The following is a 15312-nucleotide window of genomic DNA, read 5'->3' on the forward strand; positions in this document are numbered from 1 at the left end:
GCCTCCAATCGTTGGGAAAGACAAGTAAGGAGAGGCTGCTAAAATCTCAGGGCTGGGAGGAATAGAGATGTTACTGGTGCCCGCTTGAGTAAATCGATGAATAATGGGATGACAGTGATACAGTGATACAGTGAGGCCTTCAATGTCCACATTTGTTTGAGAACTTTGTCAAGGGGAAAGGACTTTGAATTTCTTGCAAATTCTTACTTTGGGGGGCGGGTTTCTCCACTCTTGTTGGGGGGGGGGCCCAGCCTTTCCTTTAAAGTTTCATTGGACGGCATGAAGTGGTCCAGCCTTCATGGTATTAGGCTGCTTTTGGGGTGGCGATAGAGGAACTTATTTAGATCCTTTGTGTTTTATGACTTCCCCAAAACTCACTGCCAGCTGCCTCCATCAGATGCATTCTCGAAGATAACTAAAAGAATGCAAGGCAGGGCTGTCCCCGGCCCTGTGCAGAAACACAAGACAGAGGCACATTGTCCTCTAGTAGAAAAACCAGGGCAAAGGGACGCAGCCAGTGCAGGCTGTAAGGCCGGCAAGGCCGGGCAGGAATGCTGAGTGGGGAGACCCAGGGCTGCTCTCTGCACAAATTCAGCCTCAGTTCCAGTTCCCTCATCTAACTCTGCGTAAATCCTTAACACCTGGATTCCAGCTTAGGCATCTCCCTTTGCGTAAATCCTCCCTGATCTTTGCCTGGGAACCCTGTAAGGGGTCAACCCGTTGATCTCCATGTAGTCCTCCCATCTCATGAAGACAAGGCCAATCCTCTGTCCATAGAGGAGGAGATATTATGCAGGGTTGTGATTTGCCCACTTATTCACCCACCTCCGGCGACGGAAACTAGCCTGGCCAAACAACTGACGCCTGAGTGGGCACTGATCTTTGAGGGGGCCTCCCAAAAATAAGTTTTGCAAGTCGAATCCGGCATCTACTCCCGGAATCAGGAACCGCAGTGCCAGAGGTTTCCGGGGAACCAGTTTCCAGAAGCACTTTCCCTTCCCACCGGAAGTGAATTTCCGGAGACACGAAAGCCGCCCCCCGGGGCAGGCCCAATCCGGGCCCAGCCCAGCGCCTGGGCCCGCCCATCCCACGGGCCCGCCCCCACTCTTCCGGAGTTTCCCCAGAAGTGGGGCACCGCCTCGACCGCGCGCGCCCAGGCGATTGGCCGGCGGCCGTGTCACTCGGGTGACACGGAAGTAGCCGCGCGGAGTGCGGAAGTAGCCGCGCGGCGGGCCACTCGGGCCATGGATGCTTCGTGCCCCGCGGCCGTGGGGCCGTCGCGCGCCTTCAAGGAGGAGCTGCTGTGCGCCGTGTGCTACGATCCCTTCCGCGACGCCGTGACGCTGCGCTGCGGCCACAACTTCTGCCGCGGCTGCGTGAGCCGCTGCTGGGAGGCGCAGGCGGCGCCCGCGTGCCCCGTGTGCCAGGAGCGCGCGCTGCCCGGCGCCCTGCGCACCAACCACACGCTCAACAACCTGGTGGAGCAGCTGCGGCGCGACGAGGCCCAGGGCGGCCGCCCCGCGCGCCTCTGCCGCTCGCACCGCGCCCCGCTCGGCCTCTTCTGCCTGGACGAGCAGGAGCTGCTGTGCTGCGCGTGCCAGGGCGAGCCTCGCCACCAGGGCCACCGCGTGCAGCCCGTCGGGGACACGGCGCTGGACTTCCGGGTGAGGGTCCCCGGGCCGCTTCCCCTCCCCGGTGCCGCAGCCCGGCGACAGAGCCCCCGGGGTCCCCGCTCCTCCAGCGGCTGGCGACCCTCGGGGTTCCTCCCCGGAGCATCCCCTGCAGCAGCGGGCCGGAGGCGTCAGACGTCAGGGGCTCCGGGTTCCGGCCTGACCCCCGTCCCGGGAGGGAAAGGCTTGGCCTCCCGGCTGCTCTGTGCTTTCGCGTCCTGAGGCCGGGGGATGCAACCGCCCCGGTCTCGCCGCGTTTCCCCTAAAACAGCAGCAGCAGCTGCACGGAGCGTGGAACACTTGGCACCGAGGGTGTCTGTTGGCGGGGGCCACGGGGGAGTCCTCGGAGTCCAGCCCTGGTCCCCCGCAGCTGGAGCTGCGTCCAGGGCGGGCTGGAGACTCTGGGTCCTGGACAGGAGGCAGGGCGAATGGGGAAGGCGACCCCCTCCCCTCGTGTCCTGTCACCCCCCTGCCCAGTGGCCTGCCTACCTGCGTTTCCACTCGCACCCGTGCCAGGTGTGGACCCGGGGCAGCTGGGGCCTGGCCTCCCGGGGCAGGGCCCTGAATCGGCCCTCCTGGCTGGAGAGACGCCCACAGAACAGCGAGCAGCGGGAGGCACACCCAGCAGCCGTGGGCAGCAGCCCAGGCCTGGCACAGGGTTCTGCCCATTCCTGCCCCCAGGAGCTCCGAGCCGAGCCCGGCAGGTGACTCAGCAGCCCGGCGGGTCTGGACTGGGGAGACTTGCCCCGCCTGAGAGAAGCTCTGCCAGCACCAGGCTGGCGCTGCAGGGAGGGGCGGGCGGGAGCCACAGCCCGCTGTGCCTTGGGACCGCTCTGCAGCCTGGGATCAGGACCCTGGTGGGGACAGCTCCGTGGCCCTCGGTCTAGACCCGCAGGTGCTGCACATCAGGGCTTGGGCTTGGAGCCCTGTTTGGGCAGCTGCAGGCCCGTGCAGGCCTCCCTGGTTGAGGGGGGGGGGCCCTGGACAGGGCGGGGGGGGCTTTGTGTGCCACCTCCCAACCTGCCCCCCAAGCTCCGGTAGAGGTGTTACCTGCAGCCTCGCGGTCTAGGGGGCAGGGGGAAGCTGGGATTGCGTGAGCATTCATGTTCCCTGCTCCCAGGGCCCCTGCAGCCCTAACCCGCCCCCGCGTGCCCCCACAGGCCCGGTGCCGGAACATGGAGCACGCGCTGCGGGAGAAAGCCAAGGCCTTCTGGGCTGTGCGGCGCTCCTACGAGGCCATCGCCAAGCACAACCAGGTGAGGGGGTGGGGTGCGTCAGTCCTGACCTGGGACACTGACCCGAGACACTGGCTGTTGCCACCCCTCAGACCTCAGGGCCCACCCGTGCCCCCTGCTCTCCCGTCCACCCTCTTCAGCATTGCTGCCCCGTGAGCTGGTGCCACCAATGGCCACTGTCAGAGGGGCCGTGTGTCCTGCCCCCAGGCCTGTGTCCACAGCGCCAGCCTCTCCTAGTCCCCACACCCCGGCCGCACAGTGCGAAACCCTCCCCTCAAAGGCCCTGTGATCCCGGCTTCCACATGGGGGCGGGCCCCCTGCTCTCGCTGTAGCTCATAGCCATCTGAGCTTACACACTGATGTCCTCCCGGTTCGCCAGTAGGGAGCGTTGGTTTTTCATAGTTCTGAGTAGCCCATAGTATTAGGGACTTGGATTGATTTTGAAGAAGTACTTCCTCCTGCTCTTCCGGAAAACCTCTGGATCAGTGAGTTTGCGATCCTGAGCTGGGAAGTTTGTGATTTCGGGACTCCCCTGCCTGTTTCTCTGAAGGTCTAGGTCGGAACTTGTGTGTGCTGACAATTCCAATTTTTTCCAGATATGTCTTTATTGACAACATTGGTTTATACTGGGAGTTTTGGGGTGTGGCTATATCTTTGGAAGTCTGTGTACCGTAAGCCATGATCAACAGGGAAGTCTGCCTTCCCTCCCCCAACATTGAGGGCCCCCTGTCCCCGCAACTCTAGCCCCTGCCCGCTGGTACTCCGCCAGGTGGTGTGCAGGGTTTACTCCTGAGCCCAGGGGTCACTCCTGCAGTGCTCAGGGACCATTCGTGGTACGGGAGATCAAACCTGGATCGACTGTGTGCAAGGCCAGCGCCCTACCCGCTGAACTATCTCTCCAGCCCCCGTTCTCTCTATCTTAAGGATGGCTTGGGGGCTGGAGAGATCCCTGAGCACAGAGCCAGGAGTAAGCTGCTGGGTATGACTGCTGGGTATGACCTGAAAGCCAAAGGAGAGAGAGAGGGAGAGAGGAAGCAGGCTTCTGATGTTCTTGATTTGCTCTTTTATTTCCAGCTGAGTGAGACCTCGCCTGTGCCCTTCCCCCAGCAGAATTCCTTGGCAGGGAGGTTGTGTTGGTGCAGAGATGAGCTGCCTGTGTTTCAGAGTTCCTCCGCTTTGTGCCCTTTCTTTTTCTTCTCTTTTTTCTTTCTTTCTTTTTTTTTTTGGAGGGGGGCACCACCAGCTGTGCTCAGGGCTTACTCCTGGCTCTGTGTTCAGGGATCACTCCGGTTGGGGCACAGGGGGCACCATACGGGGTGCCAGGACTCAAACCTGGGTCGGTTGGGTGCAAGGCATGTGCCCTCCCCGCTGTGCTATCGCCCTGGCCGTCTGCAGTTTCTTACACACCTTCACGCTCTCCTGAGTGGACAGACCGTGCACAGCACTGCACTGAGCTTGTTGTGTCTTGGCGGCAGGTGAAAATAGAAGCTTGTGAGTTTTTGTTTCGGGCTTCAATCATATCCTTCCCCCAACACACACACACCACGAATGCACATAGTTTATTAAAACCTCATTATGCCTCTTGACTTATTAAAAACGTGAAGCCGCATCCTCTGTTCTCACCTGCTGGGGTCTTCCAGTGGGACCCGGGTGCAGAGATGTCTCTGGTGCGGCAGCTGCCCCCTCTCTGCTGCAGGGGGAGCGCGCGTGGCTCGAGGGCCGCATCCGGCGGGAGTTCGAGAAGCTGCGGGAGTTCCTGGAGGCTGAGGAGCAGGCCGTGCTGGACGCTGTGGCCGAGGAGGCGCGCCAGAAGCAGGGCCTGGCCGAGGAGAGGATGAAGCGGCTGGCCGAGGACGCGGAGGCGCTGACCCACGAGATGGAGCGGCTGCAGAAGGAGCTGAAGGAGGACGACGTCTCCTTCCTCATGGTGAGCCGGGGAGGACGCCGGGACACGGGGCACCGTTGTCCCTCGAACCGTGCAGAGCTGGCGGCCAGGACCTTCCCGCCAGGGTCAGGCCAGAGAAGCTGCTGAGGGCGGCGTCCCAGGAACGGGAGTGGGACTGGCTTGGCCGGGAGCGTGGCACATGGGGTTCTGTGTGCGGCAAAAACTGACCCGTTTTCCGTCGGTGTCTCTGGCTTCTCTTTCAGAAACACAAGAGCCGGAAGCGCCGGTGAGTGGCCAAGCAAGAGCAGATGGGCGGTGGGGGGTGGACGCCAGTGGCTCCGGGCCAGCAGGTCAGGGAGGCGCGGGTTGCATTGGGGAGGGGGGCACTGGGGAGCTTCCCCGGGCTGTCCACTTGTGGGTGGCATGGGGCGGCTGCCCTCCTGCAGCTGACCTGCTTCCCTAGAGGGCCCCCCGACATCTCAGGCCCTCCGAGCCTCAGGATGCCCCGCTTAGGGTCGGAGGGTGGAATGAGGCAGGCCGGGTCCTGGACAGGCTGTGCAGAGAGAGGAGATTGGGGGGCCTGAGTTTCCCTCTGTCCCGGGCATCCTTGAGGCGGTTTCTGTCTCCACTAGGGGAGGACCGTGTTAGAGAACCTCCCCGGCCAGGCGAGCTGACTGCTGGGTTCCTGGCGTGCCGCCCTTCAGAGCCCGGTTGGGTCTGCCTGTTGGGTCTGCCTGGCCAGAGGCGGGTGCCAGGGTATGGCAGCCCTTTGCAGAGGTGGGGTGCCCTGGGGCCCGGGATGCAGGGCCCACCGCCCACCTCTCCTTGCAGCCTCTTCTGCACCATGGAGCCCGAGCCTGTGCAGGCTGGCCTGCTGCTGGACGTTTGCAAGCACCTGGACTCGCTGCCGTACCGGGTCTGGAGGAAGATGATGGCATCTGTGGAGTCCGGTGAGTGCACCCGGCAGCGGAACGCTTCGGAAGTGCCTGCTCCCTCCAGGGTGCCAGCCCCACTCGGGGCCAAGGGCTTGTCTCCCGCCCCACTGTGGGATGGCATTTGGTGGTCATGAGTCTCGATGCGGAAAGGCACCACATCTGGTCCTCTGGGAGGACGCAGCGGGGAGGTGGTCAGGCCCCCTGAACCCGGGGCACCCCCAGTACCCACAGCTGCGCTGGCACTTGATCCGGGCTGTGATGCTGTAGCCGTAGCTACCCGCCACACTGGTGACAATACGTCTCGTAGGTGTCCTGGCCCTCGTGGGAGCATCAGGACCCGTCTTCCTGCCAGAGCCACCCCTGAAAGTGCAGAAGTGGTTTGGCTCTGAGTGCTGAAGTTGGGTCAGCACTGGGCTTGGAGTTCTGTTAGGCAGGTCCTGGGCCCTCTGGGGGGACCTGCCAGCCCAGGGTCTCTGGGGGTCCTGCTGGCCTGGGCCCTCTAGGGGGTGCCCTTGCCAGCTTGCGCCCCCTGCCTCCTGGGTCCATGCCCTCACCCCATCCGTCCCCTCTCCTGAGGACCACAGTCCACTGGTCAGGACCCTGTAAGGCCCCCCTGAGAACGCAACTCCTTTGGATTCACTCCTGGGGTTCCCCTCAGCTGGGGGAACAGGGTTGGCAGAGGCCACTGACACCCCCTTCCCCCCCTCCCCCCGCAGTGCCCTTCAGCTTGGATCCCAACACCGCGGCCGGCTGGCTGTCCGTGTCCGAGGACCTCACCAGCGTCTCTAACCAGGGCTACCGCGTGCAGGTGGAGAACCCGGAGCGCTTCGCGTCGGCGCCCTGCCTGCTGGGCTCGCGCACCTTCTCTCGGGGCTCGCACATCTGGGAGGTGGACCTGGGGGGGCTGCCCAGCTGGCGCGTGGGCGTGGCGCGAGTCCGCGCTGATGCCGGCCCCGAGGGCCACACGCACAGCTGCTACCATGACGCCCGCGCCGGCTTCTGGTACCTGAGCCGCACGCAGGGCGTGGGCGGCGACCACTGTGTCACGTCGGACCCCACCGCCTCGCCGCTGGGGCCCGGTCTGCCACGCCGGCTGCGCGTGGAGCTGGACTGCGACGGCGGGGAGCTGTCCTTCTACGACGCCGAGCGCCGCTGCCACCTCTACACCTTCCACGCCCGCTTCGGGGACGTGCGGCCCTACTTCTACGTGGGGGGCGCGGGCGCGCGGGGCGACAGCCCAGGCCAGCCCGAGGCGCTGCGCATCTGCCCGTTGCGCATTGTGGTCAGGGAGCTGCTGGATAGCTGAGGCCTAGGCGGGCGCTGCCCCTGCCTCTCCCCAGGGCTCCTCTCTGCAGCCTCCTCCCCTGCAGACCCGCCTCCCCCTGCAGACCCGCCTCCCCCTGCAGGCCCGCCTCCTCCTGCAGGCCTCCCTCCTCCTGCAGACCCCCTCCCCCTGCAGGCCCCCACCCCTGCAGGCCCCGCCCCCTGTAGGCCCGCCTCCTGCAGGCCCTCCTGCAGGCCCCCCTCCTCCTGCAGGCCCCGCCCCCTGCAAGTCCGCCTCCCCCTGCAGGCCCACCTCCTCTTGCAGGCCAGCCTCCCCCTGCAGCCCCGCCTTCTGCAGGCCCCCTCCCCCTGCAGGCCCCCCTGCTCTTGCAGTCTCACCTCTGCTCGCAATCTGACACCACCTGGAGGAACTGTTTCAGTGGTTTTCTTTGGGGGCCATACCTGGTGATGCTCAGGGCTTATTCCTGCCTCTGTGCTCAGGGATCACTCTTCTTGGTGCTCGGAGAACCAAATGGGTTGCGGGTGATTGAACCTATGTGGGTGGTGTGCAAGGCAAGTGCTCCCACCCCCCCCTCCCGGCTGTACGAGGGCCCCAGCCCCAGTGCTACTGTTCTTTATGCAGGTTCTAGAACTGCCCTGGCAAACCTGGTGGCCAGGCTGGGGCAGGAGGTTGTGGGCTACTGTCCCAGAGGAAGGGGAGCCCTGGGGACCCTGGGGTGCTGGCTGGCTCGCGGAGGGGCCCTCCTTAAGGGAGGCTGGGCGTTGAGTCTGCATTTGAAACAGTTGCGGGTGCCGGGTGCCTGCCCCTGCGGTGGGTTGGAAGCCCTGGAATGGCCACATTTGGGGGTCTGGGAGTTGGTTGTTTGCACCAGAATACCTTTGCAGGGTGTAGGGAGGGACTCCGGGAGAGGTGGTCATCCTGGCACGCCTATGGTGGGGAGCCCCGCCTCCTGCCCAGCTTGCAGCCTCCCCTGCCCGGTGTCCCCCTGGGAGCGTGTTTGTGACACGCCCTTCGGCCCTCGCCTGTGCCCGCCTCCCGGCGGGACCTTCAAACAACCTGTGCCTCGGCCCGTGGGTGGGTCGGAAGGTGCTGTGCTCGGCCTTAACCTGGGAGGTGCCGACCCTCTGGCGGGGCTGGACTCGGCAGTTAAAGCACTTTGGAGCCAAACACTTTCGGGGCCAGCGTGTCAGTCTGGCCCGTTAAACAATGTAACGGTCTTTAACCTGAAATTATGTTTTTGTTGTTAAAACATTTGATGTTTTTATTTCCATGTTACATGTTGGATTTGTTACTATTTTTTAAGTGGGTCCGATGGCCTTATCCTCTTTTGTAAAACGTGATTTGAATAAAGCCCCCTTTCCTGGCCTTGCGTTCTTGGTTCTTTCTGTCCCGTTCTGGGGAGTGTCCGGCGCTTGGCCTCACTGGGCCTTGCCTTGGGTACGCACGGGTGTGCTGTGTCCCCTCCGAGGAACATTGCTTGGGCCCTAAGAACGTGTCATTAGCATTGGACACTGATGGCTGAGGCTTCTCGAGCTGCCATGTGTGTCCAGGGTGGCTGTGAACATACTTAAACCACAGGCAGAGGAAGCCCGCCCCCTGCCACATCCCTCCCGCACCTGGTCCATTTGGTTCATTTGGTTGGTTGGTTGTGTGTGTGTGTGTGTGTGTGTGTGTGTGTGTGTATGTTTGTGTGTGTGTGTGTGCTACATCCCTCCCACACCCGATCCATTTGGTTGGGGGTGTGTGTGTGTGTGTGTGTATGTGTGTGTGTGTGTGTGTGTGCTACATCCCTCCCGCACCTGATCCATTTACCCCAGCCAGAGTGTGTGTGTGGGGGTAGGGGGGTGGCGTGGATTTGCAATTCCCGTTGCCTGGAGAAGTTCAGCTCCGTTCCTGTGCTTAGTCACCCCCATGTGCCTGCCCAGGGCATCATCTCAAAGGTCCTGTGCCCATTTTCAGGTGTTTTTTTTTTTTGTCTTCTATTGTTACATTGTAATTTTTTTATGTTGGGGAGGGGGTTGGGCCACATCTGTTGGTGCTCAGGGCTGACTCCTGACTGCTCAGACCACATGGAATGCCGGGGACAGAAGCCAGGTCAGCGTCCTTCGAGGTGAGGCCCTCTCCGCTGTACTGCCACTCTGGCTCCATGCTGTAGCTTTTTGTTGTTGATCGAGCTGAGGTGGGACTGCCGGTGTTTAGGGAGCTGAGGTATAATAGGAGCAAATCCATGGGACAGAGGAAGTACGGAGGTTGGTCGGCTGCTTGCGAACACAGCCAACCTGGGTTTGATTCCCGGCTTCCCATATGGTCACCCAGGCTCACCAAGAGTAAGCTATGAGCACCGCTGGGTGTCGCCCCCAAACCTAACGATGAAAAAACAGGAGGGATGCCCAGCCCTTGGCCAGGGTTTGTGGGAAAAGGGTGAAGGCGGTGGGTCACCCACGCCTTGGGTGCTAGGGCTCAGTGAGGGGAGTCCCAAGGGCAGCTTCACAGGGGACAAACGGCCTGGCATCCAGTGCCCTGTCCCCAAAGCGGCAGAGGGCCCCGCCTGGGATGGCGGGAGGTTATTTAGGGTGCAGATGCCCACGTCTTGTCAGCAAACACACAGCGTGGGGAGATTGGGAGTGTGGCCCTTCCCTCGTGTTGATGACGAATCCCGAAGGCTGGATGGAAGCACCCACGCCGGCAACGTTCTTTTTTTTTTTTATTTTTTTTAAAAAATTATTTTTTTATTGAATCACCATGTGAAAAGTTACAAAGCTTTCAGGTTTAAGTCTTAGTCATGCAGTGATCAAACACCCATCCCTTCACCAGTGCACATGTTCCACCACCAAAAACTCCAGTATACCTCCCCTCCCATCTCCCCGCCTCCCCCTCCCCCCACCCCACCCCACCTCTCCTGTGTGCTGTGAGGCTGATGATTTTCACTTTACTCTCTTTTACTTTGATTACATTGAATATTTCAACGGGAAACTCACTATTATTGTCTGGAATTTCCCTCCAACAACCAGACCTGCCGAAAAGGCATCATTTGATAATTTGTTTTCCATTGCTGAGAATGAAGAGCATATGAAGTCACACGGCTGCTAGATTTGGATTCCTGGTATTTTAGTAATTAAGTCCAGAGAAATTTCTGCCAGAAGTCGTGTCACTGCAAGCTCGTACCTCTGTTTAGTGGGCCTTATAAGATGGTGGTCGTCACACCACCGGTGAAAGGAAAGACAGAAAAACCTTTCCCCTCCCGGGGCAGCATGAGGCTGTAGCTTAGTTCACAGTCTAGAAGCATTTCTGCCGCATATGGTTATTTTAAAAATACACCCCACGACACTTGGGAAGTCTCGGGCTGGGGCTGGTATGGGCTCCGGCTTGCGCTCCGCCGGGATTCGAACCGGGGGGCCATGCGTTTGCACGGCCGCTTTGCTGCTGAACGACCAACATCCAGAGCCAGCTAGATGACTTCTGAACCCAGCAAGTGCTCGCAACCATGTCCCCAGACCATGAACTAAGCTTTTGCTTTATGCTGTCCCAGGAAGGGAAATGATGAAATTTCCCACTTAAATCTCCATGTACTTAATTACTAAAACACAGAAATCCTAAACCACACAGCCGCTATGGCGGCAGCGCGACCTTTTACCTCCTTATTCTCATTCATGGAGAACTAATTATCAAATGTTTCCTTGTCAATAGGGCCGTATTTTGGGGGGATAAACTCCAAGAATAGTGAGTTCAGTGCTGAAACCCCAACAACAATAGTGAGTTTTGGGTTGAAATATGGAATGTAATCAAGGTAAAGAGAAAATGAAGTGAATCTTATCAGTTATGCAGGTGGGGGTGGGGGGTGGGGGGGTGGGAGGTGTACTGGTTTTTTCTTTTTTTTTTGGTGGTGGAATATGGGCACTGGTGAAAGGATGGGTGTTTGAACATTGTATAACTAAGCCTGAGAACTTTGTAACTTTCCACATGGTGATTCAATAAAATAAATTAAAAAAAAATACACCCCAGGTTCGGAAAGATAGCACAGCAGGTAGGGCATTTGCCTTGTGTGTGGCAGACCTGCGTTTGATCCCTGGCATCCTATATAGTCCCTTGAGCACTGCCAGGAGTAATTCCTGAGCACTGCCGGGTGTCTCCTGTCCTCTGCAACAGATACCCCTAGGCCCCGTGGAGGTCAGCAGCCCTGGCCCTGGTCCCCCTAAATCTTCCCTGAAGGTGCCCTGGCACCAATAGCACAGGCTGACCTAGATGTGGTCTGTGGCATCCCGTACTGTTCCCCCAGGATTGCGGCCCGAGAATGCAGAGCCAGGAGTAAGCCCTGAGCACAGTCTGATCTCTCCCTCCCCCTCAGAACAGGAAAAGCACCCCCCTCCCAAACACCACCCCGAGACCCCTTATGCCAGCAAGCATCCCAATTCTGAGTATATTTGCTTCCCTGCCTGCTGGGAAGTGTGAGCAGGTAGGCAACGCTAGCAGGTCCCTGAGCAAGGCGACAGGCAGAGGAAACTTGGACGGTGCTCTGCTGATTTCCCCTCCGCCCAGGGAGGTTCGTGGCGGGGTGCTTCCAGCAAGCCAGCGTTCGAGAACTCGCTTCCTCCTGCTGAAGTGCTTTCTCCTGGGTGACCTGGCAGACAAGCTCTCAGCACGGGTTTTTAGGGTTCCAGTCCTCGGTGGGTGCCCGGCCATGGGATGGGAGAGGGCTGGAGGACCTGGGTTCCGAGTCCACACGGTGTGATCCCGGTACGAGGTACATGATGGCTCTGTGCCTCAGTTTACCACCGTGTGCTACAGAGGGTGGGCGAAGTGTGGGGTCTGGCACAGCCCTGCAGTGGAAGTGACCGTTTGCTCGGCTTTGCTAGCCCCTTGCCGAGCTTTCTGGAGTGGGGGAACTGAGGACACCCCAATTTCCAGCGCCAGATCCTGTGACTCACAATTGGTGTCACTAGCAACTAAAATAAAAAAGCCTCGTGTCTTGCAGGCGGTCGGGGCGGTGGAGGCGGGAGCTGCTGCCCGCCTGGGGTGGGGGACAGACAGGTCTGGGCGAGTGCCCACTGCCCTGGGCACAGGCGATGATGTGGGGGGTCACACAAGGTGCAGCCTGGGCGACTCAGTCCCCCGCGGCCACACCCCAGGGCGCGGGGGCTGTGGGCCTGGGCGTGTCCCATGGTGGGCTTCCTTAGAACCGGCAGAGACGGCGGTTTCCATGGAGACGCGAGCGGGGATGTGCAGACGTTCCCAGAACACACAGTCTGGAACAATGGGGACCAACGGGGCTGGCGGCGCACGCGCGGGATCGCGGGAACCCCTGGCCGACTCAGCAGCCCCTGCCAGTGTCCCCCCTAACCCTCCCCTGCAGACAGCCGTGTGTTCGCTTCTAGGGTCCCCCAATCCCCGCTTGCAGGAACATCCGGCTCCCCTCCTCCCCTGCAACCGCCTCAGTTCCAGATTGGGGAGGGGGGGCTTCCTGACCCCCCCCCACTCCCTGCAGAGACCAGCAGCCCTGACAAGGGAGCTAGGATAAAGAGGGGAGGGGTGGGAGAGGGGTTGGGAGAGGGGGTGGGAGGCGTGACTGTGGGTCCCCGAGGCTGGCTGGGGGGTTGAGGGGAGACATTGCAGCTCAGGGTCCCGTCAAGGGATGAGGCAAGGGTCTGTGAGGTCCCTGGGGGGTGACCTCTCACACAGTCTAGAATAAATGGGGGGGCATCTCGGAGGTGCAGGAAGGAGATGCGAGGGGTGCTGGGGAGGCAGAGGGGGCGACCTGTGGACAGAGACCTGAAGACCCTGCTGAAGGTGGGATGGAGGGTGGGGAAGATGAGGCAGGATTGAGCATCTCACCATGGAGGAAGTCAGACAGATGGAAAACGGCTCAACATCAGGGGGGAGTGAAGGCGACTGGTTGGCAGGACTTGGGGAAGGGCCCCAGACGATAAAGCCCTTGGAGCTGGTTTTCTTGTTTGTTTGTTTTTTGTTGTTTGTTTATTTGTTTGGGGGCCACACCCACCCGTGCTCAGGGATCACTCCTGGCGGGGCTCAGGGTGTGTGCCTGGGATGGAACCTGGGTATGCTGCATGCACGGCAAACATCTTTCCCACTGTACTATCACTCTGCCCGGAGAGATTTTTTTTTTTTTTCTTATAACCCTTTTGAGGTGGGGAACCCAGGGCTTCGCATAGGCAGGCATGTTCCCCCTCTCTGAGCCAGAGCAATCTTAAGCTACATTGTCCCGTGTGTGTGTGTGTGTGTGTGTGTGTGTGTGTGTGTGTATGTGTGTGTGTTCCACATATGCCAGATGTGAGGGAGCCTCATACATTGGCCTCTAGCTTCTAAAGGGCTGGGCTTGTCCAGCCTCGAAGGCCTGCTCCCAGGTTACTGACTGTTTGATCTCTTTTTGCCCCTATGAACACGTTCTTCTCGGGATGCTGGAATCCCACTGGGAGAGATGGGGCTAAATTGGGGCAGAAGTGCAGAATTTCAAGCAGTCGTAAGAATGAGAATGCAAAGAAGTAGGGAGAGACCTTTCCTTAATTAAGGAAAAATAAAGATGTGGAGGACAGAAAATCAAAGCCAATTTAAGGATTACAGGTGTTGACCAGAACAAATTAAGAGTGACCCATGACTGGAGTGCAAGTAGGGATTGAAAATGTATGTCGAGAATGACCAGATAATTTTCTGGTGAAGGCCTCCTGAACTTTGGCCTCAGGAGAAATGGGTCCAGAGCAATAATATAGCAGGTAGGGTGTTTGGCTTTGTATGCAGCCAACCTGAGTTCGAACCCCTGGCAGATGGTTTCCCCAGCACCATCAGGGGTAATTCCTGAGTGCAGAAACAGGAGTCACCCCTGAGCCTTGCGCGTGTGGCCCTCAAACAATTAAGGTGCTGGTTCTGCTCTCCCCAATCTTGCGTGCTCATTGTACGTACCCCCGGCAGAGAAAGCTTATCCAGCTGAAATTCATCTCTCCTTCAGGCCATCAAGTTCTTTCCCTACATGCCCTTTCCTTTCACGGTAGCCGGTGAGACTCACTTCTGTGCTTCCACCTAACTCCCCTTGACTCACCCCCTTTCAGTGTCCCTGGCCCCACCCTCTGGGTACCCACCCTTGGCTCCGCCCACTCCCAGTCACTTGCGTGTACTGTTACTTCCCAATAAAAGTGCTTTGACTCTAAAAAATTGAAAAAATTTTTTAAAAGAAAGTGTATGTCGCATCTTGGATACGCCTATGGCAAATGCTTTGAACTACAGGATAGAGGAGAGATAATAGCACCCAGGGCTCTTACGGAGAGCCACATGCATGCATGGAGTCTGTGTACAAATGAATATAAATCTAGTGACCAAAAGACTGGGAAGTTGGGGAAGGTGATGCATCCCATCTTTTTCCCCCCAAGGATTGCTTTAGCTATTTGTGGGGGTTTATTGTTCCATATAAATTTCAGGAGTGTTTTGTCTATTTCTTTGAAAAATGTCATGGGTATCCTGATAGGGACTGCATTAATAAAGTTTTAAAAAAAATTTTTTTTAAAAAAAGAAAGACTGGGATAGGGAGGATAAGTATAAAATCCTGAGCAAACTTTCCCGAGTCCCCTGAGAATTTGAAACCCAAAGTTGTACAAAGGTCAGAAAAGACATTTCCAGAAAGGCAAGGATTAGAGACCACCTAATTGAAATGAAATGAAATCAAAATGATCTCATTGGAGATGTCTTATCTGCAAATGTCAACAATTATTTTTAGCAGCCAATGAAGGGACTGGACCTGGTGAGCTCATTCCATACTCATTACCTTGTCCTGTTTCTCTATCCACCACAGATGAATGAGCTCATCCAGTATTTGTCCTCTCGCTGACTTATTTTGCTTAACGCGATGCCCTCAAGTTCCATCCAAGTTGCGGCAAAATGCATGATAGGAAAATTATACTTGGAAGAGATAGTACGTAATGCAAAACATAATGGAATAGCAATGATCTGGTCATATAACTCCAGGTTATATTAGCCAGATCAGACCATCAGTAGTCAGGGAAAGTAAATTTCTTAATCTTTCCTACAAAGAAGGAGGTGAGAAGGAACAGAATTTTATAATCTATATGTTATTATTCTTTTGACATTGAAATAAGTTTATATTCGAAGGTAACTAAAACACCAGGAGACTTTAAAACACACATATTCTTTCCCAAATATGGAAAAATAGAAAAGAAATGTAAGTGCAGGCAGCTTAAAGGAAAAAGGAAGGAAGCAAGATGCTGCAAAATTAAATGTAATTGTTGCTATGCCAACAAATACGTGCCTGTTAAAAATTAAGATTTGCAAATAAGATTTG

General features: G+C 58.0%; 1 protein-coding gene across 1 annotated transcript; it reads left to right on the top strand.

Annotated features, from left to right (window-relative positions):
* The first annotated feature begins 1199 nt into the window (after positions 1-1199).
* Positions 1200-8375, top strand: TRIM35 (tripartite motif containing 35). Its single transcript, XM_004614731.2, has 6 exons — positions 1200-1664; positions 2831-2926; positions 4602-4832; positions 5054-5076; positions 5622-5740; positions 6442-8375. The coding sequence occupies exons 1-6, from the start codon at positions 1245-1247 to the stop codon at positions 7029-7031; spliced, it is 1479 nt and encodes a 492-aa protein (XP_004614788.1). The 5' UTR covers positions 1200-1244; the 3' UTR covers positions 7032-8375.
* Positions 8376-15312: the final 6937 nt, after the last annotated feature.

This window comes from Sorex araneus, chromosome 1 (genome assembly GCF_027595985.1).
Source record: "Sorex araneus isolate mSorAra2 chromosome 1, mSorAra2.pri, whole genome shotgun sequence".
NCBI lineage: Eukaryota > Metazoa > Chordata > Mammalia > Eulipotyphla > Soricidae > Sorex > Sorex araneus.